Raw genomic sequence first — 27,550 nt, 5'->3', positions numbered from 1 at the left:
AGGCACAATGAACACCTAGTTTTTAAACCATTCAATGCTGTTATTAGCCCCTGAAGACAGCACCCCATGTCCCATCCCCAAACACACTCATCCCATCGCCCCGCCACCTTCTAAAGCAGCTCTGAGTCCTCTTTCCTGCGTGTCTGCAGTTGCACGCCCTGGAGCCTCAGTGTCCTGAGTGGATTCAGAGCATTCCCTTTCGTGGTTGCACTGACTGTGGGAAAGATCCGGACCTGGGGAGGACTTCCCATGGACGGCGGCCAGCAGTGGGTAGCGTTCGCTGCACTTCTAACCACGCCCCATGAAGACACCAGAGCAGAGCCTCCAGAACTGCCCTCGGCAGCGGGAGACGGAGGGAAGAAGGGTGTTTTAAGTGAGGGGCAGGATTCTGGGGGACTCAGGGCAAGGTGTCCTTTACTGTAATAAGCTCTTAAAGGTGTAAATAGTCACTGTATACTTTGCTCACTCCTGTGTTCAGAAGTCAAGGGGTGCAGTAGTCTACTGGGTCCCCATCGCTGTACCAAAAAGCATAAGGCTCCAGTTCGCCTTTCTTCTAGAGGCTTCCACCTTAATCCTGAGGCCCTACTTGGCCACCTGATGACTATAAATGAACTTTTCACGTAGAGTACTTTTAAAATACCAAAAAAGGAAGTGGGGATTTTGTTGAATCTGTATGACTTGAAATATAGGACCGTCTTGGGAGAGCTTGATAAAATAAGGTCTACATTTGTGCAAGGATCCAAGCTGCCATTACAAAGTAGGTAAAGGTGACCCTCACTGTTACAGAGTGGACCCGCCAAATTCCCGAGTTAAAGCACTGACATCCAGTCCACGGCCTTTGGAAAGGGAGTGGGGATAGATCAGATGGTCATAAGGGTGGGCCCTCACCACAGGATTAGAGCACTTCACAGAGGAGATATTATCGATCTCCTGGCTCCTCTCAAAGCAAAGGTTGTGTGAGCCAGGGAAAGAGGCAAATGGCCAGCAACTGGCCTTGTGGCACCCTAACTTCAAACCTCTACAACTGTGAGAAAAATCTTTTCACACCAAACCTATGTTATCCACTATGGCACTGCAAGCTAATACAGTCACCTACATCAACTCTTCCTCAATCAAACAAAAAAATGAAAGCCATAGTCATTCATAACTAAACTACTCTACTTATGCTTTAATAGCTATCATTAGTTCAATATAGTTACAGCTAGATTAAAAACATGAACAAGCCTGTGAGCAGTCCCCTGTACCCCCCCTAAACCTACTTTCTCTTTCTTCTTCGATATCAGAGCCCTAAACCTTAGCTAAGAACATGGCTACCTAGAACATGGACTATGTCCCCCAGTGTCCTTTGTAGGTGGCTGATTCAAGGGGTTTCAGTACCAGCCAATGGACACAAGTGGATACCTAACACCCACCCAGAGTATGCTCCTGAAGAGACAGAGGCTTAAAATGAAAAAAAAGACAAAAATAAATAAATAAAAAATCATAAAAGGGGCTGGGAATTTAGCTCAGCGGCATAAGTACCTGCCTTGCAAGCAGGCAGTTGTGAGTTCAATCTCTGGTACCAATAAAAATGAAAAAAAAGACCAAAAAAAATTTTTTAAAAAGGGACAGAGGCTTGTGTCCTTCTCCGTAAACTCCTTCCTCCTGCACTGGGCAGAACCGGAGCAGCCATCTCAGACTGTGAAGAAAAGGCACACAGAGATGAAAGAGCACAGAGCTGGCTGGGCAGGTACACTGGCCTGGCCTGGAGGCTTCGTGTTTAAGGAAGAGACAAACATCTGTCTCCCTTACTGTCTGTTATTCTGCAGAAATTGCCATCCCTTTTAGCTTAGCTTACAGCTAACTAGCACAGTAAAGAATGCTTATTAACAGTGACTTTTTAATGAATGCTGTTTCTAAAAACCTTCTCACCAGGGAAGTTCGGTCAATCCTCCTTGCACAGCAATAGCAGACTTAACTCTGTTTGCGAACTGCACAGCATCTTCTCCTTCCTAGATAAACAAGAAATTATATGTCAGAGACATAGGATCTTTTTTAAAGCTCAGAATATCTCATCATTTATATTTGTTTTGACATGTAAGGTTCTAATTTTGACATGTAAGACTCAAATGCTTTCTATTCAATTGTAACAAATCTCATTTACCTATTAAGAAAATGCAGCGTATTTTAATTTATCATGTGGACAGATCTTTGTTATGCTCTTTATTTTGCTTGGACACAATGTTCCATAGTTTCTGCTGGTTCAATGAGCCAAGAACAATTGTAAGACTATGATGGAATAGTCTCTTCTCAATATGAAGTGCATTAGAAGGAAGGGAAAAGAAAACCAAAAAAGGCAAAAACATAAGCAAAAGCTTTTAGAAATTGGGAGGGGAAGAGAGACTGAAGGGAGGGTAGAGGGTAGGGAAATGTTGAAAAAAGGATCACATCATGTAAAACAGGTGTGGTGCACACACTTATTTCCCAGCACTCAGGAGGCTGAGGCAGGAGGATCCATCGAGTTCAAGGCCAGCCTGTCTACAAAGTAAGTTCAAAGCCAACCTGAACTGCATAGTGAAACCCTGTCTCAACAAGACAAATAAAAAATAAGCTATGTCACGTACAGATACAAATTCCCTACAGTAACTGTGTTCATTACGTATACCTAAAGTGTACCAGTAAACAATTTTTAAAAACAAACAAAAAATACGTGAAATGCCCCGCTCTGAAGAGCAATGGACATATTACTGTTGTTGGGAACACAGAAAGGCACAGTGTGAAGAGGTGAGGGCCCAGGTTCCGAGCTCCTGGGTCAGTGCACAAGCCCAGGTGTGATCTGAGGAATACCTCTCTGGTCATGGGTGGCAGGTACCACACGTCACAGACGATGGCCCAGCTGGTCATCACGCGAAGCAGGTAGCTCACTATGTTGTATTTACTGCTGTTCCAAAAGGCATCACCAAACTGGGGGTTATACTGAGAAAAGAAAAGAAAGATGCACCCTGGTCAGGCACACAGTGGTGGCTTCGTCAGCGTTTTTGGAACGGCAGGCAAACAGCTGTCAGACTCCAAAAGGCAAATACTCTTCTTTTTGTCAGAACTGATCACAAAAAGAAAACCAGGTGAGCTAACTCCCCTGACTAGAGACAGTGCTTTTCTAGACAGTGCCCCAGGGCAATGCCACGGGGAGGTACTCATGGAACTAGCAAATAGGTGTCTCTACAGCCAGAAGGCCGGAACTGGAAAGGAGGGACAATATCTTTTTCACTAATGACCACACTCTTTTTGTTTCTTTCCCCAAATGGTAAGAGAATTTTATTTTGCTAAAGTCTTCTTTTTGTGTGGCCTCTCCTCCCACCACTAAGCAGCAGCTTCAGAGCTAATGTGCTCTTCCGGGCAGCTTGAGGCTTTTCCACCTTGGTAAGACCATTCCGAACTTGTTACCTTCCGTCTTCTCTTCGAAAACCCTTCATAAAAACCCGCATTACGGCCTCTGTTTCTGCTTCTCTGTCCTCCCCAGGGAGGCGATCCTTTCAGCGCCCTGAGTTCCTTCCCTAACCTTTCCCCACTCGATCTGGGTGCACCTTTGTGGAAGCACCTTCCCCTTGGTTCCCAATGCTTAGGCCGCACTGCAGGAGGTCATCCTAATGGACCCTGGGCCACCTCCTCCGGGGCCTCCAGTCTGACGGGGCAGCGGGGCTCCTCGAGCGCCTGCTGCTGCAGCACGCTGCTCTCCAGTCTCTCTCCTCATCAGGTCCTCTTCATTTCTACTTTTTGCAGAGCTTTTTTAGAGGACCTTTTAGAGTTTATATTACTTTTGAATCTTACAAAAAATGGAAAAATATATTCTGGAGATACTAAAAACCCTGGGAGTCTCAGAGAGGAATATGATGGAAAAACGTCTTATAATCTGTCTTGGTTGCTTTTCTCTCCCTGCTGAGTCTCACAGCTAAACTTCTAAACGTCAATTCCAGGAAGCACAGAGTGTGTGTGAAGACGTCCTTTGAAGCACACCCTGGAGTCCAATTCAGGTTTCTGGCTTTTTAAAAACAGCAGTAAACAAGCTGACACCGGTCCCAGCCACGGTGCACCCAACAGTCGCAGGGTACTGGGCTGCACCAGGACAAGGAGTGAGCAGCCTCTGGTTCCCGGGGTCCAGGCCTGCTGGCACCCAGCATGCAGGGCACACGGCTCTCCACACACGGTGAAGCAACCAGTGACCATATTCTCTCTTTTTTTTGGGGGGGGGGGTGGTCTTATCGGTACCAGGGATTGAACTCACAACTTCCTGCTTGCAAGGCAGGCGCTTATGCCGCTGAGCTAAATCCCCAGCCCCCAGTGACCACATTCTTATTACTCAATATAACTGACCCCTGGCACACAGCTGCCCAGTATGTACCTACATACAAAGGGGGAGAGGGAGAGAGGATGAGAAAAAGAAATGGGGCAAAAGCGAAGAACTAGCAGAGACCTGAACAGAGCATGCAGCTGTCCCTCATTCCTGCAAATTTTACATTTGTAATTATGTCAAAAACACCAGCACCAATCCAATGCCCTTTTAAAATGCTTCACCTTGATTGCGACTGGATGTATAGTTCCTCCGATCTCAAAGCTTCCTTTTTTAAACATCATGACCGAAGTATTGTTGATGCAGGTCCCTGAAGGCAGACAAGAGTAACAGTGTGAGTCATTTTTTTAAAATTTACCTGTTATCTCAGCACTTGGGAGGTGGAGGCAGCCTGGGCTACATAGGACCTCTCTCAAGAAAACCCAACCCAAAGTAAGACACAACCATTAAAAAGTCACAGACAATACCTTTCTCAGGGTACTACCCAGAAAAGACAAATTCAAAAGTGTGCCATGACTGCCACCAAAGCTCAAGAGACAATAAGAAATTGATGGGTCAGAAAAACTCCTACCCTCCTGACCCGTTCCTACAGGACAGGAGAGACCTGACCCAGAAGGCCAGCCCCAATGCATTCCACCCACCACTTTCAGGGACCGCCGTTTCCCTGGAGTGTGGTGGACAGTAATCTGCATTCTTTTTTTTTTTTTTAATTTTATTTAAAAGGAAAAAGAGAAAAACACAAAACAAAACAAAGCGGTGTAAGGGTACACGTAATACAGAACTACAAAAAAAAAAAAAAAAGTAAGAAATCACCAGTTAATAGATTACATATTATCATCTTAGAAATAGTTGCTCAAATTACAGTATCAAAGAATACAAAGTGGACATTCAAACAGTGAGACTGCAAACAGTTGTGTTCAATGATCCAACCAAAAACATTAATATGGTCAGCTATTTAACACCCTTAAACACACTTGCTGTTGTATCCTTTAGAGCTCTTTTTTCCCCTCTCTTTTTTACAACAAAATTTACATTTTGGGTTTTATTACTCCTTAGTTCTTATTACTTTTTAGGGGGGAGAGAATAAAGTCAAATATGGCAAAACAAAGCTGTCAGTCAAAACCAAGGATAGACATAGCACATGATGTAAAACAGAGTACAAGGTTATCAACAATGGTTATCAACGATGTCTCTTGTTTCCTTAAAAAGAATTGTCTATCTCATTAGATATTATAAAGTTGAACAAAACAGTAGAGAGGCAATCTGCATTCTTACCTTCAGGGAAGATTAATATGGGCAATTTTTTCTTATCAGCAATATGTTCCTTTAGTCTGTAAAGAAAAACACATCAAAATTTTATCTTTCAAAAGAGGGAGACCGGAGTCCTTTCTCATATTCCTCACACTCAACAAGCACAAATGTAACTTAAAAGCAACAGGGCAAGCAGCAGTCAGGGACAGGTGAGGGAATTAAGCTCCAGATGTGCCTTTCTTTAAAAACCCAAGAGTCAGGTGCACACCTGTATCCCAGGACTCGAGAGAACGAGGCAGGAGGGTCGCTGCAAGTTTGAGGCAGGCTAGGATACAAAGTGAGTTCAAGGCCAGCCTGAATTGCAGAACAAGACCCAGTCTCAAAAAAACAAAAAAAAGTTTATTACTATTATTATTATCATTATTTGGCACCAGGTCTCTAACTCATGACTTTGCACTTGCCAGGCAGGCACTTATGCCGCTGGCCTAAATCCCCAGCCCCCATTTTTCAAAAATATTTTTAAAAAATTAAAAAAGTAAAAGAAATGAGTTCTGCAGTCTTTCAAATGCTCTATTCTAATTTCGAAGTGAGTGACTTCTGGTGTCTTTGGCTCACTCTTGAAAAGCACCCTTGCCACTGTGACCTGAGCTTGAGCCCTTGAGGGCCACACCTGCCTGCCTTCCAGCCAGGGAGCAGGAGACTCGTAAAGCAAGCCAGGATGAACTTCCGAGGAAGCACCTGCCATAGAGCGCAGGAGGAAGCTCTCCCACAGGGCGTGGTTTAGACTAGCTGAGAAGGGAGGCATGGGAGACCCAGGATTCGCACAGCACAGCCCGGGGACCCCTCTGTGGGACTTCTGGCGGGCTGCGGGGTCGGGGACCAGGAGGAGCCTGCTCTCCTGACTCTCAACAGTAGCCTGCCCTGTGTCTTCCAGAGAGGATGTGCTTTTGCTTTTGCTTTCTCTCTTCCTCACTTGTTCCAAGTTTGCTCTGCAGTCAGTTTCTGCCTCACTTCCACTTTACAAATAAATGTTCGGCAGCATTTTGGGCTTAAATCATTTAATTCTTTGTTTGGTGAGAAGGACCTCGAGTATGTTTAATTGGTGAGCCGTTTCTAAAAGAAGTTACCTGGTGCTCATTTCAGCAGCACATATCCTAAAAAATGAGGCCTGTCCTCCTCGCAGCTGGACACAACTGCAACTCACCGCTCCCTGGAAGCTGGTAAAGTAAGAGAAGACAGCTGCCCGAGTACCCCACTGCCAATCACCTCAAGACAGGAAACACAGGTTCCAACCAGAAGCAGATTCTAACAAGTGCTGTTCTGGGAGCTGTGGCAGGAGGATCACAAGTTTAAACCCAACCTGGGCAACTTAGCAACTGAGTGAGACCCTGTTTCAAAAATAAAAAAATAAAAAAATACTGGGAATGCAGCTCAGTGCAAAGGCCCTGGGTTCAATTCCCAGTAATGGAAAGAAGAAAAGGCCTGGGCCACCACACATTTATAGAAGCAATGACCAGAGTCACCTCCACTTAAGGGCCGCAGGCAAGAAGCTGTTCTCCCTGACAGAAGTTCCTGGTGGCTGCCTCTTCTTGGGCCCTGATGTTCCCCCTTCCCTTTCCACGGGGATCTGCTGTGCTCCCCACACCAGGGGGGGGGGGGTGTGCTCAGGCCAGGTGTAGTGCAGGGAGTTGCTGCCAGCCCAAGCACTCCCAGAATGAACTTCAGGAGGTGGGGCCCCCTCTGGAAGGCAGTCGGCCCTGGAGGCTGCTCTCCCAGTCCTGCTGGAACTCTGAGGCCCTGCTCTCCTGCTTCCCAGGCCCCAGGAGGTGAACACGCCTCCTCGTCCTGCTGTGCCACACCAAGTGGCCCTTTGAACTGCACTAGCCATGGCCTGCACCCTCTGAAATCAGGACCCAGGAGAGAAAGACCCTTCTACTAAACTGTCTCCAGTATTTTGGCACAGTAACAGAAAGCTGACTGACACAAGGTCATGAGCTCTGACTGTAGCTGGACTTCAGTGACAGTGCTTAAGCATCTATATACTGAGCAGTTGGCAATTATTCAGCCTTCAACACAACAACTTCAAAAGTTCACTGCCAGGACTATACCTAAGCCATAGCAACATAGACCTATGAGCCTTCTCATCTCTTCATATCCCACCTTGAATACAGAACTTTCTAAAATCTTGCTGAGTGATTCATCAGGAAAACTTCAACTATACTAGAGCTCTGTATGTTCTAATTCTGAAGTATAATAGGTCCCTGCCTACTCTGGCCAGAGCCTCAATTTATCAGCTTCTGCTAACCCGGTAATCTCAGTCCTACCTCTCTGCTTTTTTTTGGTTTTTTTCTTGGGAAGTGGAGGGGAATACTGGGAATTGAACTCAGGACCTTGCGCTTGCCAGCCAGATGCTTATGCTGCTGGGCTGTATCCCCAGCCCAGTACTACCTCTTGGTAACCAGGTGTCGATCCTTCATCTCTGAGCGCTCAAACCAGACATGAGGACATGCCTTGACCATGGCTCTCTGAATAACCCCCATCAATCCACCGTGAACTTGACCAACCTAGAAGAACCAGGGCAAAAAGAGAAAAATGAAAAAGTGCAGTGATCCAGAAACAACTTTTTAAAAAAGTAACAATTCCTCTACCCACCTGGAGACAAGATCAGCTGCCTTCTAAATACTTCAATCCTAAGTCTAACCGAAGCTCTTGAAAGGCCAAATGTAAGCAAAGCACTCTCTGGCAGTACAAGTGCACTTTAGCGTACGTAGCTACGTGAACTATGCATTAGTTTTAAAAACTAGGAGCACAACTTGATCAGGATTGGTAAAATTCAAATTAAAACTACACTGAAAGGTCATTTCATACCCATCACACTCACAGCTATTCAACGTGACAACACACCAGATTCCATCCTCCAGAGGGGATTATAACACAGTAGAAGGAAACGGGTAACACCTATCAAGGTTACACATGCATCTGTCCTTCATCTCAGGGATTTTCCTTTTACGAATTGACCCTGAAGCCATATCTTCAACAAAATGAAAATGAACGAGGTCATTAACCATCACTTCGCTTATTACTGTAAAATACTGTGACTATGCAAATGTACGAATACTGAGAAATGGGTGAATAAACAGGGTACACACTACAGTGGAATGTTATACAGCAAGGTTCTTTCTATGACTGATAAGCAGTGATGCACATGAGAGGGTAAGCAAAAAGCACCAAAGAACAAGTAAGGATGTTACCTTGCAGGTATGACTAAAAGGGGGGGGGTAACACAATGTGCACCTGCTTCTTTCTACAGAAACAAATACGAAAGGATAACCCACAGCACTGAAGTTGGGAGCCTACAAGTGTGAAAAGGAGCAGGGTACACTGGACGGGGGAGGGATGTCTCCTTGATACCACCTTTTTTGATCTGGCAGCATGTGAACTGCCTACATATTCAAAAAGTAAAATTAAAACCACAAGGATGGTAATAAATTACAAGTGAGCTGAGGGAAACTCAAAGGTATCTCAAATGACTTAAAGAGGCTGAAGCAAAAGGGAGAAAATCCAAGAAATTCACAAACACTGATTGTATCCAACCATACACCAACTTGGATAGGACTACAAAAATTTAACCCTGAATTTGGGGTTTCTGTTTGCTTTTTTATTTGTACTTCTGCGGGCTTTTGCTTTTCACAAGTGTGTGTCACCTTGTCTGACTTACATTTGATTTTTAAATATTAAACAGGCGCAGCAGCTGCCTGGCAAGCATGAGGCCCTGAGTACGAGTCCTAGCACCCAAAAAAATAAATATTACACAGGTGAAACAATTTAAATAAATTATAAGATTGAGAAAATGAGTATATTGATATCATTAGATAATAGACTTTTTATCATGAAAAAACAGAAGATACAAATAGTTACTCAAAAATACTAACAAAGAACTCTACTAACTGGAAACACTGGCATATAATTCAGATCTCCAGTATAAATATTATAAACCTTAACATATGTATATCAAAAACACAAATATTTTACACACAGTTTCATGTACAGACAGAAGGAACCGGCACAAGAGCACAAGCCCTGAAGAAAATGAGGCAGCGCGTCACTAACGGATAAAAGCGGGGAGCGGATGTGGCTGTGCCAGGAAACACTGTCCTTATTCCAGACTGCAAATGCTTCTAATTTGAAAAGTAAAGGTCTTCAAAAGAAAAAAAAAAAGTCCTCGAGGTCATGGCTACGTGCATTACCTTGATTTAGCCATTCCACAATACACATTATTTTTAACTTTTAGTGGGGTGTTTTGTTCTGGCACCGGGGATCGAACTCAAACTTGGCGTTTACCAGGCAGGCGCTACGCTGCTGAGCTAAATCTCTGGCTATTTTTAACTTGTAAATTAAAAGTTCTTCTTTTTAGTAAAGAAAAGTCACCATGGCAATCCCGGCTGCCCTCCAGTACAGCGACTCTTTTCCTGCACTTCTGCTCCGTGCCAGACACTTCCGGTCAGTGCGGGTTTCGCGTGCCAGTCCCAGAGGACTCGCAGTTGCCTGGCTCCGGCTCTTTGCACCCTCGGCCAGCGACGCACTGCACCTAGTCACACATGGCCGCAGCACCCCACTCGGGGATCCCCACTCGGCATCGCAGTCACGGCCCAGGTGACCTCAGGCCACTGCAGAAACCTCATCCCAGGCCGCAGCTGGGGCGCTGAGGTGGTGCAGGCTGGCCGGGAGCAGCCGAGACCCTGGCGCTCGCTCTCAGAGCAGGCTCCCGAGAGCCCTGCCCAGCCCGGTGCCACCGCAGGATCCGCGAGGGGCGGCGGATCGCCGGCTGCAAGGGGCAGCCCCTGCACTCCCAACCTGCCTGTGCCCGGGCTTCGGGGGTACAGTGACCTGTACCCCACTCACATCTGTATGATGCATAATAAGTGGCTTTCGATTTTAAACTCCCTCCCTGTTGGCTAACTGCTAAGCCTGAAAAGGAGCAAGCCACACCAGTTCCTATGATTTTCACAAAGCCAGCTGAAGCGTCTTAGATTCGGAAGTGTTTCATTATTTAGAGGAATTTAATACTGTGTTAACGGGTAGCTGTCCAAGAATAGCAACCAAATTTATATTTTAGACAGCTTTAAACAAATGACAAATTTCAAAGAGGCCTTCAAAATTCCATTATTAGCTAATGAGGTGACACACACATCTAATTCTAGCACTGTAGGAGGCTGAGACTGGAGGATCATAAGATCTAGCACCACCAGGGCAACTCAGTGGCTCAACACCTTCTGTCTCATCGTGAAAAATAAAAAGGGCCAGGGATGCAGCTCAGTGCCAAAACACGGTGCAATCTCAACTCTCCGAAAATGATTTTTAAGCCTCTCATTGACCCTAACCCAGACATCAGATACTAGCACGTGTACAGGCCTTTCTACTCACCTGCGGCAGCAGCACCCAACCACCAAGGGCACCTTCTCAGGAAGGCACCAGACCAGGGCCAGGGGGGCACCACCCACCTGTAACCCCAGCACTGAGGAGGCTGAGCAGGAGGATCCCCATGAGTTCAAGGCCAGCCTGCACTACACAGTGAGACCTTGTCTCAAAAACAAAAAAAAAAGAAAGAAAGAAAAGAACCAAAACAAACTGTCAACACTACAGAGTACCAGGGAAATAAAACTCATGCTCCCGCAAAGCCCAACCCTCCACCATGGGAAGAGGAAAGACCTCCAGGGCCCTGTCTAATCCCTGTATCTGCACACACCCGCACATCATGGGACACGAAGCCACTGCTCAGGAGAGGCCACCTTCCATTACTGTCCCGAATTCACCTGACACTTAGTCGTGGGAAGTCCTGACAAATATGTAAGAGCAATAATCCAGGCATGGTTGCGCATGCCTATAATCCCAGCATTCAGGAGGCTGAGGCAAGACGACCATTGCAAGTCCGAGGAGATCACCCTGGACTACAAAGTGAGCTAAAGGCCAGCCTGAACTGACTCTGCCTCAAAAAAAGAAAAAGGGGAAAAAAAATATATATATATATACATATATATATATATATATGCGATAAAAAGCACAAATTTGAAAAACTGCTAGGAAGTGGTTTCTGCTGTGGTTTGCTTTTACCATTGACTTTAGATGCGCTGGTTTCATGTTTTGCTTTGCTTCTGAGGCTGTGTGCGGGTCTGGGAAAAGCAGCGTGGGGTCAATACCTGCCTTTGTTGCCAGAGGGTCAATCAAGAGCCATGCACAGTGTGCATCTCCCTGGAGAAGCAAAGAATCAGTGGCCTAGGGGATTGTGTCCTCTAAGGAGGAAAGCCTGAATCTCGTGAAGTATTATTAAATACTGGCAGGGATTTTACAAGCGAAATGGAATCAACTTTTCAAAGCACCATCAGTTCCGACAAGTCTACATTTCATTAAGTTTTACTGCCTTAAATGTAATGACAACTTCCTTTCACTGTTTGCTTCTGATGTAAATACATTACATAACTCACACATCTACAACACGATAAGCTGAATTTCTAATGGGACACTTTTGATTTGTCAGAATGTTAAAATTTGAACAACTTAAGCACACAACTGCTGGAACGTTACTAGTGAGCCGTTCTTACCATCGCATAGCATCCATCAGTTGTCAGGATCAACACATCGATGGGTGACGTGTGGTTGGCGACACAAATGCCGCCCTTCTGGGGCCGGTGCTGCCTGCAATCACAAACAATGTAAACACGAAGCCCTGGTAAATGGCCGAGAGTTCGCAAAGCAGCAGGAAGAGACGCATCCTTCTGAGGGAGGAGGTCCACAGATGCCTCTTCACAAGGTAATCCCAATGTGTGCTGACGACAGGAGAAGGGACCCACAACCCTCCCCTTGTAGTTCATAGTCATGCTTGTTTAACCTTAAATATTTTCGTATTATTTTGACCTCCATAAGCATCACTGTTTAGTGGCTTCCTGGAGACCCTGAATACATTCACCACAGCCTCCTCATCCCCCTGGAACTGAGGTTGGTAAACCATTCTTGTCAAGGGACAGAGTGAGCACTTCAGGCTCTAAGGGCCAGACATCCTTGTCACATCTGCTGGACTAGCCCTGTGGCCCGATGACAGCCACAGATAATATTAAAGGAAGGAGCCCTGTGGAGTTCCAACAGAACTTTGTTTACAGAGCAAAGTCAGATTCAGCCTTGAGCCAGCAGAATGGTCTGCCCATCCCTGCCCCTGAGCTAAACCAGAACTTTATACAAGTATAGCAAAGCAGCTTTGCCTGGGCCCTCCTAGCAAAAGCCTCAAATACATAAATAATAGCTTTTAGCACAGTCTCCTGGACACCAGAAGCACTTCTCCAGTAAACTGTGAACCTCTAAGCCACTAAAGTGCTTTCTCCACACTTCTGCCAGACTGCCCAACTGCAAAATCAGGATTTAAAATTTTAAGGATCTTTTTATGTTGGTAATACATGGTGAAACAAAATGTTTCTCTTCAACAAATGAGACAAAAAGAGCCACTCCGCAAGACATGGATATCCTTCCTAGATTTTTTTTTTTTTCTGGTAGTCTTCTTGAGCCAGGGTCTCACTATGCAGTCCAGGCAGCCCTTGAACTGTGTATAGCCCAGGCTGGCCTCAAACTGGTAGTGATCCATCTGCCTCAGCCTCCTGAGTACTGAGATTACAGGCTTGCCCCACCATGCCTGGCTTCCTAGGACTTTTTTTTTTTTTATAAGAAATGGTATTTTATGAAATACAATAAAAATTAAATTAATTCACAGAAAAGTAATTCAAACCAGGTGCAGTGGTGCACACCTATAATCCCAGTACCCAGGGGGCTGAGGCAAGAGGACTGCAGCAAGTCAGGGCCAGCCTGGGCTACACAGTGAGACCCCATCTCAAAAACAAACCAAAACCAGTAGTTTAGAAACCCAACAATTTTCACTTAGCTTATACGGTGCTTTCCCTCAACTACCTTTACCCTCTCTATTCAAGGATGAGAGCACCACAGTGTATCCCTCTCCGGACCTGTTCTGGAATTTTACACGTGGCAAGGCCGAAATCAGGAAGCTGGTCCAGACCTCAGCACATTGCAGGCCACAGACACCACCCTCACGCCAGGCCTAACCGTGCCCGTTTGCTGTGACCCTCCGTGCCGATAACCAGTGTGAAGCCAGCTGAGCAGCTTTGTGAGGCTCCTTACAAAGCCATGTCTGAACACAGAAAAGATGAAGAACTGAGCATGTTTCTCCCATAAGTAACAGAAAACTAAAGAACCGATTCTGAGGTCCAAATTTCCATTTACAAATTCACTTTGCCTGGATTTTAAGAGATTTCACAATTTCTTTATTGTGGTTCTCGGCTTTCCTCTTAACTTTGCTGCTGGTACCACTGACTTTCTTTGGAGCCACAGTTACAGTATTTACACAAACAAGGTGAGGACCAGGCTCTTACTGCACACAGCACTGTATGAAGCGTCACCCCTTTCGTGTGTGCACAGCAAGACAACACATGCAACTCATTGTCAGCCTGAAAGGTTTTTCACACTGGATTTTTGGTTCAAGCAAAGTTATGAATGCCAGGCAGATTTTGTCTGACTTTGCTGTTCAGGTAGGGGAGAGTTCTACAACTGAAGTGTCTATCACAAACCAAGGATACATGTGGGAAGCACTGGCCCAGGGTGTCCCCGCCAGGGAGGCTGGGCAGGGACTCACTTGTTGTGGTAATGAATGGTCCCCGAGAGGGCGCGCACACAGATCCGGCAGCAGGTTAGATGCACCACTTGGCTCAGCTGGCTCTTGAAGCTGCAAGAGAAAGGATGTCTCACCCCGCGGTTCCAGACACTTCCAGGGGACAGGACAGTGACGCCGCAGGTGCTAGTGATGACAGCAGGCTGTGCTGTGTCCCACCGAGCCAGCACAGGCAGCGTCTGAGGCCCGTCAGTGTGTGGCACACACTCCTCAGGAGAACTGCACAGCGCCCTAGAGAGGCTGCCCACTTCTGCTGCAGGACAATGGACTACTGACCAACGTGAGCACGTGGCCTTCCACCCCACCAACCGCAAGACGGCTTCTTTCCTTTGAAATCCTTGGTGCGTTCGGTTTTTTTCTTCATTTCTCTTGAAAAAGACTTCTTTCAATTTTTATGGAAGTATTGTGGAAAAGCAAAGACTACGAAGGTGCACTGAGCAGAGTTCTAGCAAGTGGGCTGGGCCACACACTAGACACAGTAAGTGGAAAGTAAGTACTCTGTGAGACATTCAGTGCACAATGCAGGCATGAAGGCCGCATGTAGGAACCAAGCAAACGCTCTTTCTGCTAAGGAAAAGCACATTCTACTACTGACGGTTGGACAAAGAGAGCCACGTCACCTGCTATCTGGCAGCTGCCCAACCAGAGTCGTCCCTATAACCAGCAGGTTGATCCCAATGAAAGCCAGGGTAATCCTGAAAAACAAAAGAGAAAGCCATGCAAAAAGTTGGTGACTAGGAGGTAAATAACTTAAAGAGTCCTAGATAACTAAAGCATAGGTAAGTTGCAGAAATATGACATAGCCATTAAAAACTTGGATTAAGTCTATAGATTCTGAGAGGGCAAAAAAGTTTCATAATTGCAAAAACAAATGATACCATTTTCAAAACAACAACATAAAGCTGGGCATGGTGGCTCACACCTGTAATCTCAGCACTGGGGAGGCTGAGGCAGGAGGATTGTTGCAAGTTTGAGACCAGCCTGGGCTACAAAGTAAGCTCAAGGCCAGCCTGAACTGCATAGCAAGACCCTGTCTCTAACACTCTTTCTCTCTCTCTCTCTCTCTCTCTCTCTCTCTCTCTCTCTCTCTCATACACACACACACACACACACACTTTTTTGTTCCCAGGAATTGAACTCTGGACCTTGCGCTTGCCAGCAGGCACTGTGCCACTGAGCTAAAACCCCCAGCCCCAAATACATATATTTATAACCAGCCTACATGTGCTTATAGAAGGCCTGGAAATTAGTTCAAAAACTGTCACGTTCAATCTATAAAATCATCAAGGTGTTGAGAGAGCTGGACAAGGGAATGGACTTCAAAGCTCTTTCAATAATTAGAACAAATCACCATGCAGAAATCCCTTTATGTCACTGTATTGTCCCTTTCCATGCCAATCACTATATAAGGAAAATAAGCATCTCTAGAAAAGTCAACACAATTACTTGGAAATGTTGAGATTTAAAATCCTTCAAAGTAAATAAGGAATAAAGATAACTTAATCGCATTTTATTTGTAAGATTGTTTGTTTGTTTTTTTGAAACAAGGTCTCACCACGTAGTTCAGGCTGGCCTTGAACTCACAATGTAGCCCAGGCTGGCCTCAGAACTCATGGCGATCCTCCTGCCTCAGTCTCCCGAACATGCACCACCACAATCGGCTAGGGTGATCTTTTTTAAATGCTCACTCTGTAACACCTGCTTCTTTTACTCATCGTTTACCAAGCGGCTCCTCTCCCTGAAGAGTACATACTAAGAGCAGGAGTCTTCACTCTGCATTTCCTTTCTGTTCTCGGATGCCTCGCTACTGGATTCTTTTCAATCTGTGATTGATTTGCACAACTCTCTCTGCCACTTGACTCTAGTAAGTACTGGTTTACTAATGAACTAATCCAATCAACTACCGGGGGACAGCTAACCAAGGCCAAGGGTGGTCTCTCCCGCTCTGTGCCGCTCCCTTGGCTTTCCCAGTTACCCTTGAGACGCTGCCTGACTGAGGACCAAGACAAGATGCAAGAGCTAAGCCATGGTAAGTTTCAGTAAAGTTGTGCTTCTTTCTAAGAATAACAACAGGGCTCTGACTACAAAGAGGACAGAAGCTTTTATTAAAAATAAAAGCTCAGGTCTTTCTTTCGTGCATGCGAATGGCAGGTCACAGGTCTCCCCAGAGCACAGGAGCCCCAATTCCGGGACACTGGCTTAAGGCTCAAGCAATAGTGCATGAAACCCTGAAATGCACTTTGTTATCACTGCTGAAGCAACTCCCCAAAGACAGGCTGTGCCATAATGTCATGACGTTGGCAACACAAGGAAAAGGGAGGACAGCCACATGCACGGGCCCCTTCTGAAGCAGGGTCTTCCTGGTACTCAATCAGTGGAATAAGTATAAGCCACCCGGGGTAGAAACAAGGGTTCCATTGTGACCAGGACTGAAAGCTGTTAAGAGGAGCCAAGAACAACTCCAGGGAAAGGAAGCAAGATGGCCAGCACCAAAGGCCATGGCTGCCTCCTGCATCATTGTGCCTTCACCCCAACTGTCCAGGGTCTTTTACTCTGATGACTCCCCCACTGGGCCTCCAGTAAGACAGGCTCAGGGCTCCCCCTCCTCAGGCACTGTTCAAGCCTAAAAGCAGAGGGGACCCAGCTGGGGAGCTTTCCTAAGGAGAGCTGCGAGTGATCATCATGGAATCAGCCACCAACTTGGAAAATGGAGCTATCCTGTCTCTCTCCTCTTCTCTGTTAAGTCCCCTTTCTATCCTTCCTTAAATTAGGGTCATAACCCAAAGTGGACCCAGACTGTAAGACACGGACTGAATTCCGAATGCACAACTTCACTGGGGGAAACACGGTGACACAGTGGGGGGATTAGACGCTGCCTTCCCCAGGAGCCACATTCTGAGGGCATCTCCTACGGGGATGGGTAGAAGGCCACCACCGAGCTCTTCTGCAGCCATTACACACAGGCCAGGTCACCAGGCAGGAGACTCACCTCAGAGGCAGGAGGAGACAATAGCGGATTACGACACCCAGCACCCACACCAGAGTAAGCCGAGGGCTGATGTAGTGGAAGTTGGTATTGGTTCTAGTGAGGAGATTCCAGGACACTAGCTCCTCTGAGGAGAACCTCTGTGTCACTTCATCTTCCACAATGGCTTCCAACCCCTTCTTGGAGAAATAAAACACGTCAGAGAGCTCAAACTCCCTTCCTCGAAGACCAGAGAGCCCTTTCTCCATAGGTGATTCATCTCTTTGGATAATACCTTAAAAGAAAGCATCAGCACATGAGAAAATGCCACAGGACCGCACGACTCACCCATGGGGCAGCTTTGTGGAGTTTACAGAAATTAAGTATGGGTGCGTGGAGTGACACGCAGACTTTAAAATAAGGTGCATGGTATGGCCAGGAGAGAGGTGACACCACAGCAAAACAACCTCTCCCCAGCTCTTTCAGTTCGGCTCTTTCTAACTCCCGGACTGGATTTCCTCTGCAAACACTATCCCCAGAAGAACTCATGAAAACAAACTCTCTCAGACACAGATCCAAACTGTGCAAAAAAAAAAAAGGATTTCTGTGCTTTCCTGGTAAAGCCCGGAAAGTCAAAACACATATGCAAAATGGCAAAAATATTTACCACAGATGACAATGGTTGAGGGTCATGACACTTTGTCTTGCCCAGTACTGCTGAACAAAGGACCTTCACTGCGGTGCATCCTTTCTCTACTTTCTATTTTGAGGCAGGGCCTCACTAAGTTACTAAAATTGCCAAGGCTGGGAATGAACTTGTGATTCTCCTGCCTTAGCATCTCAGAGTTCTGGGAATACTATAAAAATTGTTTAATAAGAAAACCACAGGCTACTGCAGAAAAGCAAGTTCATGAAGTGAATTCATAAAAGTAGTGTAAATGGTTAATAAATATTCAGAATTTAAACTGGGTGTTGTGGCATGTGCCTATAATCTCAGCACTCAGGAAGCTTAGGCAGGAGGGGCTCACTCTGAGCTTGAGGTTACAGAGTGAGTTCTAAGCCAATCTGAACACAAGATCCTGTCTCAAAGCCAGACATGGTGGCCTACCCCTGTTACCCCGGACTCAGGGGGCTGAGGCAGGAGTATCCCAGTGAGCTCAAGGCCAGTCTGGGCTACATAGTGAGTTCAAGGATAACCTGGACTACACAGTGAGACCCTGTCTCAAAAATCAATCAATCAGAAATTTCTCTACAATAAAAAATATGAATGAGACACAAACGACCTACGTATATTACTGAATTATTATAGACAGCTAAGTTAAATAAAAATAATCTAGACAGTCCCAGACAAGGATAAAAAAAATCAGTGCAGGAGGTGAGAACACATTATAACTATGGCTGGAGGTGCATCTGTTGGAGACCAGGCCTCAAGGTAAAGAATTACCAGGTCTGCATGGGTCCCCAAGGGATAAACGATAAGTTTAAGACAATTGGTCTTATAAATTTAAGACTATAATTGGTATCGCCTGATCCAATAAGGTCTAGATCGACATCAGTCACCCAGTGAGTGACCTCTTCGTGAAAATGTCCTTGTTCTTTCCTTGTGCCCTTGCTATGTAACCTACTTTCCCATTGGAACACTGATACCTAAGCAGTTATATTTCTAATCTTATTGGTTGGTTGTAGTTTTGACCCACAACGTACCCACCTCATGGTTTTACTCTATAAAACTTCCTCTGAGAAGTGGGCTTGTTGGCACCCACTTTTGGGTCCCCTCCTGTCTCTCAGGAGCTGTCTCTCTCTCAATAAAATCTTCCTACTCCTAACCTACGTTGTCCCTTAATTCATTCTTCAATTTCAGGGAACACAAATTCAGCAGCATATCTGACATCTAGCAAGTCAAGAGTTAACATTTTTCCCTATATCAAAGTCAGCAATACTTTGGTCTCATGGAAAGTCCTATAACTAAAATGACACAGGTACTCTCATATGCCACTTATAGGCGTGTGGAATGAATTATTAGCAACTGGCATCAAATATGATTTGTCAAAAAGACTAAAAATAGTTTCTAATGATCAACAATTATAGTTCCAGGTTTCTGGTCATAAGAATTGCAAAGAGGTTGCTCTCTACAGCATTACTAATGTCCATTAGTTAATAATATTCAATGAAAGAAGCTTAAACTGTAGTTTAACTCTGTGAAATATATATCCACAGGAAAAATGTCAACAAGAAAACCTTATCTTTGAGCAATGAAGCTAGATTTTCTTCTCCATAGCGATATATTTTCCATAAAGAAAATAACTCAAAGAATTTTACAGCAGCATATTCTTCTCACTAAACTGAAAAATGACCACTATCACCCAGCACTAAGTGCTCAACACGGATAATAAACGAGAGGGTCATCAAAGAACAACGAATGGCTATGCACACAATCCACAATGGGGTATCTGCTCCTCTGGGGGTGTGCGAAGGGGTTCACCTCCTCCAGACTGCAATGGAGAGCCCACTCCATGTGCCAGGCCATGGTCTGAAGGAGTCCACACTTTTTTGTTTTATTTTGCTTTTTATTAAATATTCTGATGTCACATTGCAGAGCTTTTATCTTGTCACTAAGGAGTCCACATTTGTAGTCCCAGGGGAAATTTATTGGAATCCCAATAAGTAATTCCCATCTTCCACTTTTCCTGCAACCCATGGCAACAGTAGAGAGGCAAACACGTATCTACCGTGGGGAGGGGGGGGGCAAGGCAGTCCTAAATCCAGTCAGAACAACTGCTAACTGGAGCAAAGGCTTCAGGCCAGGGTTGAACTCAACCTGAGCAGAGGGCAGTGACTGTGACAGTGGGGGGATGCAGTACACGCTGTGCACCAGGCTAGGCAGGAGGCCCAAGGGCACCTCTGCATCACACTGGTGAGGAAGCACCTTAGGTTTTGGAGCTAGTGCTTCAACTCTGATGTCTGCCTTCCTGCCCCGAAACCTCACAAGCTCTCCCTCAAGCCTCAGTCCCGGCAGACTGCCGTTGGCCCACCTCACACAGAGTAGTTGGCAGGAATAGGCAGGTTATCATGGTCTGCGCATTGCTGCAAGGGCTGCGCATCAGCACGGCCACTGCTGAAAGCCAGTTGAGGGCTACAGTGTTCTCCTAGGCAGCTCTGTACATATAATGCAATGCACGGAGTTAGGACAGGTTCCGTGGTGCTCCACTGTCTACAGAAGAGTAGCTTTCCTTTTGTAGTGGAGTCGAAGATGTTAAATCCTTGGAAGAAGATATCCTTTGGGTTTCTCTTTCCAGAAGAGAAGCTACCCAGAGATCATTGGAAGCTGAGAACGCTGCTGCATCACAGATGCCCATAAAACTGATGCAGGCATCAGCAGACAGGTGGGACTGTTCTTCCGATTTCTGAAGGAATGGCAGCATGGTGCCCAGGGGGAGAAAGGAAAGTCCACCAGGAGCCGGAAGTCAAGTTCTATTGCTTCTCTGCCTTTTGGCTAGGATGGAATAAAGTTCTGTTTAGGACCATCAGACCAGAAATTAGGGTGTGGCCAAGAGACCGAGCAGCGGTCCTGACCTGTCAATCACAGTGACCCGGGACTCACGCACAGAGAAGCAGTTCCCCCAGCCCTGCACCTGGGACGATCAGAAAGTAATTTTTTTCTGGTCAGAAATGAAGCAGGCTTTTGACAGGACGACCTAGATCTGACATCAGCCTGAGCAATAGCGGTTATCCAAGACCCCGCCATTGCTCTGGCCTCTGTGCCCTGCCTACACTCACTCTGCAGAATATCCATTGTTTCTTTTCCTCTCTTTAGTAAGTACAAATCCTGGGGTCAGGGATATAGCTCAGTGGCAACAAAGCTTGCCTGGCAAGCACAAGGTCCTGAGTTCGATTTCTGATACTACCAAAAAAAAGGGCTATTTTTTGTCTTGTTCAATTCTTTGTTCAGGACAAGAACCTGGAAAAACGTCTCTGGGAAGGATGATAGCACACCCCCACCACATTGGATAACACAGCCACCAGCTCCATAACCGGGGTCTTATAAATGGAGAGGGAAAATTTTTTTAGTTTCTGTAGAGTTAGTATTTTCTGGTTTCAGGTTTGGGTTTGGGTTTTATGTTGTTTTGGAGAGCATGTATTTTTTTGTTTGTGTGCCCCTTATGCTAAGGTAGCTAATATCTACCTTAAGAATCACAGCAATAAAGGAGATTTGTGAATTATTATTAGGTTAGCATGTCCAGGAATCAGTTTCAAGCATGTTACAGTTCTTCACCTCCAGCCTACTGACATTATCACATCAGCAGAGACTCAGAGGATGACCAAGACGGTATCCCCACTGAATTACTCCTTTACCCATCAGGCACTGCAATACCACTCAGGGCTGATTACTCAACCCAATACTGCTGTACTGGCCAGTACAAGGCAGTGCGAGCTTTACTATTTAGCAATATATGGAGTCTTTTTTAAGGTCTAGAGGAGGGAAGAATAAGTTATTGAGTAATTCTCTGAATGAAATACACTGGGGATAGCAGTTAAACCTTCTAAAAATACTTTTTCAGAATGCCAAACGTAAGAATGCAATTTGAAGCCGGGCGTGGTGGCACACTCCTGTAATCGCAGCACTCAGGAGACTGAAGCCGGAAGATCCCTGCAAGTTCGAGACCAGCCTGGGCTACAAAGTGAGCCCAAGGCCAACCTGAACTGCACATGGAGACCTATGTAACAAAAGCCCAGAGAGATGTGCACCTGGAACGAGGTCCTACCCTTGCGCACTTGACGTGCGGTACTTTCTCTGCTCTCTATCAGTTTATTCTGTGTGATTCAAATAAAAAGGTAACAATTTTTTGTAGTTCAGCATCTTGCAAAAGTGTGTAGACAGCATTAACTTGACAAAGCATGAATTTCCAGAATGTTAAGACATAATAAAAATAAGTAGGGTAAAAAAAATCAAATAACTCAAAACGATTGGGAGAAAGTATGGCAAGCAACTCGTAGGAGGAGTAAGCCTCAGTGCTTAACATTCACAGAGACACTCAGCTCTCACTCTATCAGAGAAGCAGGAGCTGACCCACAGTGAGACGCTGTTTTACACCAACATGGTTCACTGTGCTGGGAAACAACTTGGTACGTAAGGTAAATTCAAAGAGACACAGGGCGCCTGTGACTCAACTCTAACCCTCCCTGGGCCTGAGAAGGTCCTGAAGCTGAAATGCAGCACTTAACCCGCCCTGAACCCAGACCACCTGAAGGCTCATCAGAAAGGGAGGAGAAGGGTTTACTAGGCAGAGGCTTTGGGTGCACCGAGTGGGCACCAGAGAAATGAGACCACTACAGACAGAATATTTGTGCGTGAGACCTGTGGAAACTGATTATCCACCTTGGTTTGGGGAGGAAGACGGCTCACCCACGGTAAGACCATGACCTCCTCCACTTTACAGGTGAAAGTGGGTGTCTGCAAGTAGAACGGGACGTGGCAGTAGCAGAATCCACTTGCAGGTGAAACAGAACTTCCCAGGCCTATTGTGTTCTGGGAGAGAGAAGAAGGGGGCAAAAAAACTAAAAAAATGAAACGGGCTTGTGTCCTGAAGCTAGTTTGCATTTTTAAAATTATGATTTTCCTAATACTAACATGGAGGCGGAAGGAAGGATCACTGCAAATTTGAGGCCAGCTACATAGTGAGTTCGAGGGCAACTTGAATTACATAGAAGACCCCATCTCAAAAAACAAAACAACCACAAAACACATAAATCAGTAAGAAGATACAACATTCTTGGAGAAACGACCTCAGGGCAACTCACTTCTGGGTCTCCTCCTGTCTTCCAGGAGCTAGCTCTGGAGAGCTAACTTTTCCTACTCAAAAAATATTTTAAAATTAAAAATAAATAAATAATAAAATAATGATTTTCCTTGTCATTTTTCTTCTGGTTTTTCATTTATCCTGCCTCAGTTCCGCTCCGAGGCATATCACATGAAACACTTCTTAAAAACACTATTAAATATACCAAAATGTTGCAATAATAGATTCTCTAACTGCCTTTATTTCACATTTGTTATTGCTCTTTGTCTATGAACAGACAATTTTTCCTGAATCACTTACAGTAAACTGCACACTTCATGGTGTTTTTTTTAAGAATAGAAAAAATTTATTGGAGAAAAAGGAATGGGGAATAGGAATGGGAATTGGGAATAGCTTCTGAAAGACAAGAGAGCTCCTGGATGGGCTGTTCCACCTTTTGGTCTTTATCCTAGACAGTCCAGCATACATCTTCCTTAGCACACGGAAACTTGCTTATTAAGCACAGCATAATTACCAAAGAGCAGGCAGTTGGCACTAATGCAATCTGAGTATGTCATCTACATAACTCACTCAGATTTTGACAAGTGTCCCAATAATATCCTTCTCCCCACCCCCGGACCAGTTTTCAACCTAGGATCATCCCTTATACTTATGTGTCAATTCTTTAAGGACCCTTAAATATGGTAAAGTATTTTTGTCACTCGAGATATTGTTTTAATTTATTTAATTAGATGGTAGGTACACATGTGATATAGCCAAAAAATACAAATAAAAATTTCATGGTACTGTTGGTTGTTCCTAAGACAAATACCTGTAAAGCAGCAAGTTCCAGCCTAAGGCCTCTCAACAGCAGCACACATACCTGGCAATGAGGACTGTCTAAAACAGGTGGTACAGGAAGCAAGCAGGGGATTAGCGTGTGGCCAACAGGCTGGGCAAGTGGGCATCACCTATCAATCACAGAGGTTCAGAACACAAAATGCCCTGGCCCTGCACCTGAGACTATTTTTCAGTTCTTCTGGAGTGAAACCAAGCAGGTTCTTGACAGGATGACCTAGATCTGACGTCCGAATGAGGGGTACGAATGATGGTGGCCATTAACTCTGAGGCCACTGTGAGCTCCCCCAGTGCCCGCACACACTCTGCAGAGCACACCACTTCTCCTGTTTGCGTCATATTTAAAACCTCACTACTTTCTCTGGGTGTGTTGTCTAATTCTTTGCTCAGGACACAAGAACCTGGAAAGAATCTCTGAAAGGAGTCCACAGCACCTTCAGAGCCCTGGTAACAGAAGTACTCCTGAAAATGTTATGGTAACTTTCTGTGAAGTTTTTACTAGTGTGGGTTAAAATTATCGGTCCAGCTCACTCAAATAGAAACTTTTGACAGGAAAAAAATATCTAATACAGTCAAAATATAGGAAACACTACATATCAGGTATCAAATTACTATTAGAAAGGTAAAGGGGAAATTTGTCTTTTGACATCTAGAAATGTTCAAAAGGAGACCAAAGATAGATATCAAATTAATTGGCACCAATACAATCTTTAATTTTAGTGTCATTAAGACAACCCAATTGCTATGAACAAATTAATCCTAGTCCTTTAGAGCAAACCACATTTCTTAAATTGATCAAATACTGATTCCCGGAAATATGAAGTTTGTATTTGATTGGGCAGTTTAAAAGGGTAAAGTCATAAATATTTGAACTTTGGCCAAATGCTTTGGCCAAACCAAGACAACCCATGGTTAGACTAAAAAAAATTGTAACTAACGCAAGTCCTCTAACGCAAGTCTTCTGTCTAATGCAAGGCCTCTATCCAATGCAAGATGTCAATTGCACAAGCTTCCCTGTAGCCTGTGTCTTTAGCAAGTCACTCATTCATAAATACTAGACCCAAAGATTTGTTGAAATGAAGGCAGAAATTAAAACCATCTCAAACATAATTAATTCTAAATTAGCTGAGTGAACTCTTGGAATAACTGCTCATTTATAGATCACACCAGTTTTTCCATCTTCCAGTTGCAAACCAAGCTTTTTAAGAAAGCAATTGAGAAAACCTGGCCTACTGTGGGCCAAAAAAGGGCATGGTGGCTTATACACAGAAGCAGACCCTACCTTACCAAAGTGCTCAAAGTCAGACGCTCATCATTTGAACCATACTCCCACGGAAACCGCGTCTCAACAGGTCAATTTGAGTAAAAACCCTGCTCAAATGTTAGCCCAATTTAAGGACAGAGGCAGTTACACAGTAGAACTACTGGCATGAAACATCAGTGTCTCTAACACCATTTCCATGAGAAATTTTTAAGGCAGATCTGGTCTCTAGAATTAACAAAAATATATTCTTGACTCCCACAGTGTCTGGAAAGGGTACTGGGGGGGGACATTATAGGAAGCTGCTAATCTTCTATTTTGTGAGCTAATGAAAGATAAATGAGTAAGTTCACCTTGGAAAATGCACATAATGGCACATGCATAATTTTAGACTCTTTTCTTTGTTCATTATACTTCAATTATTAAGGAATTGGCCAAGGAAGAGTTCACCCACCCAGAACCAACTTTGGCAACGGTGTCCTTTTCCTGACACAAGGAGCTCCTCTGAGAGCTCAGGTCCGTGGCAGGGATGCCAGGTCTAAGTGCCTCCCTACCACCCCCATCCTGAGCCACAAATGTGGACAGCCTGACTGAGGAGCCCCAGGTGAAAGAGCTATGATCAGCTGCATGCTGGATATGATGAGACAGATCTGTGCTGCTGCTGCTGCTGCTGCGGTTAACCACCACGGATATTCAAAGCCAAAGGAAAGGCACGGCCAGCGTTGAGCAGAAAGAGCTTCCTGCCACCCTAACAAGTGGCACCGAGAAGGGACCCCGAAACATACCACTGGCCTCAGTGTCATTCTGCTCCAACTCACAATCACTACTGATGCTGCTGTAGTCAGGGGTTATAAGGAGAACACGTACCTACAGGACGCAGAGTTTGTAACATTATTCTAGGGCCAGAGGTTTAGCTCAGCAGCAAAGTACCTGCCTGGCAAGCGGAAGGTCCTGAGTTCAATTCCTGATACCCTTAACAAAACTGAATTATGTAATACTATTTTATGAAGGTTACCCAGAGTTAAAAACAGGAAAGTGCAGGAATCCAGCTGAAGGCCTGGATCCCATAGCAATGTCCTGCGTGAGTCCAGCTGAAAACCTAGAGCCCATGACAATGCCTCCCATGAGTCCAACTGGAGGTCTAGAGCCCAGAACAATGACTCATGCAAGTCTGTTTTATAGACCTGCACTGGGAAGGCCCAAAGGCCAGCAGTGGAAGCTAGGAAGTCTATGCCAGCAGGGTTAAGGAGCTGTGCCAGGAGGTTGAAGGTTCTACACTGGCCAAGAAGCAATGCTCAGAATAAGGACCAGGGCTCCCCAAAGAAGTACCAAACCACCCTCAGCAACAATGAGCTCCTGAGCTCCTCCAACAATGAGACAGTCGAGTACATTCCAGAAAGCCAGCGTGACAAGCTTCTCCTTGAGACTGAACAGCATACGTCTTCCCCTCCGGAGCCAGGAAGCAATGCTCAATGTAAGGTGCAGAGCCCCACAAAGTGAACCACAGCCACTCTCAGCTATAAGGTCCCGACTCCTCCAATGACAGTGATCGAACTCACACTGGGGAAGCCCATCATGACGAGCTCTTCCAGGAGAAACAATTACTCCAAACAACAGCAACACTTAGGAGAGCCCACTTCAACACCCTCCTCTGCACATCACTATTTATGCTGGCCACTTTCCTCAGGTGGCCATCTCCACTCAGCACCATGCTGATTTAATTCAGCTGGTGTTAAGTTAACCACCAGTTTTCAATCCATAACTGACATTAATATATTTAATTAATGCACACATTTACAGAGTCACATAACTGCACACTACTTCCACTCTGCTTTTGCCATCCTACTTTTGCTATGGTTTTTCACAATAATTTGACTGTGACACTGCAAGGCTAAGCTCTAAAATACCACAAACTATTCAGGACAGAAATTAGGCAGCTTGATTGTTGGGTTCCTGCTTCTTCCTAAATTCTTTTTTAAAACTCAATTTTATCTGTTGTCAATAACAGAACTGAAAGTTTTTAAATGTACATTTTAAGCTTGGTGTGGTAGCACACACATCTGTAATCCCCACACTCAGTAAGGTGAGGCAGGATTGTTGCAAATTCAAGGTCACCTGGGCTACATAGTGATTTCAGGAGCAGCCTAAACTATACAGTGAGACCCTGTCTCCGAACAAACAAACAAAAAAGTACATTTTTGAGATATAGCTTAAAGAATGTAAAAGCACATGGTATCTAGAACTAGCTTTAAAATAGTTCCATAAAAGGTCACACATTAAAATAAGATGGTATTTCTAATTGGCTATGTATCTATTTTAGAAATTTCTACATATCTTCTATACTGTATCTGCAGTTAATTTTTAACTCAAAATACTTCCACAAAGA

General features: G+C 45.0%; 1 protein-coding gene across 2 annotated transcripts in view; it reads right to left on the bottom strand.

Moving 5' to 3' along the window:
- Gpat3 (glycerol-3-phosphate acyltransferase 3) overlaps nucleotides 1–27,550 on the bottom strand; it is a 58,899-nt gene that overhangs the window by 2,508 nt on the left and 28,841 nt on the right. For both annotated transcript variants that reach the window (XM_063249354.1, XM_003469400.5), the window contains 9 exons: nucleotides 17,293–17,563; nucleotides 14,924–14,998; nucleotides 14,268–14,357; nucleotides 12,178–12,271; nucleotides 8,027–8,142; nucleotides 5,603–5,658; nucleotides 4,552–4,637; nucleotides 2,827–2,955; nucleotides 1,912–1,991 (listed from right to left, as the gene is read on the bottom strand). In XM_063249354.1, the coding sequence (XP_063105424.1) occupies nucleotides 1,912–1,991; nucleotides 2,827–2,955; nucleotides 4,552–4,637; nucleotides 5,603–5,658; nucleotides 8,027–8,142; nucleotides 12,178–12,271; nucleotides 14,268–14,357; nucleotides 14,924–14,998; nucleotides 17,293–17,563 (997 nt within the window). The remainder of the gene's footprint in view (nucleotides 1–1,911; nucleotides 1,992–2,826; nucleotides 2,956–4,551; nucleotides 4,638–5,602; nucleotides 5,659–8,026; nucleotides 8,143–12,177; nucleotides 12,272–14,267; nucleotides 14,358–14,923; nucleotides 14,999–17,292; nucleotides 17,564–27,550) is intronic.

This window comes from Cavia porcellus, unplaced genomic scaffold (assembly GCF_034190915.1).
Source record: "Cavia porcellus strain 051 isolate PalLab524CR breed Dunkin Hartley unplaced genomic scaffold, mCavPor4.1 scaffold_5, whole genome shotgun sequence".
Classification (NCBI taxonomy): Eukaryota; Metazoa; Chordata; class Mammalia; order Rodentia; family Caviidae; genus Cavia; species Cavia porcellus.
This window is presented reverse-complemented; position numbering and strand designations above follow the sequence as displayed.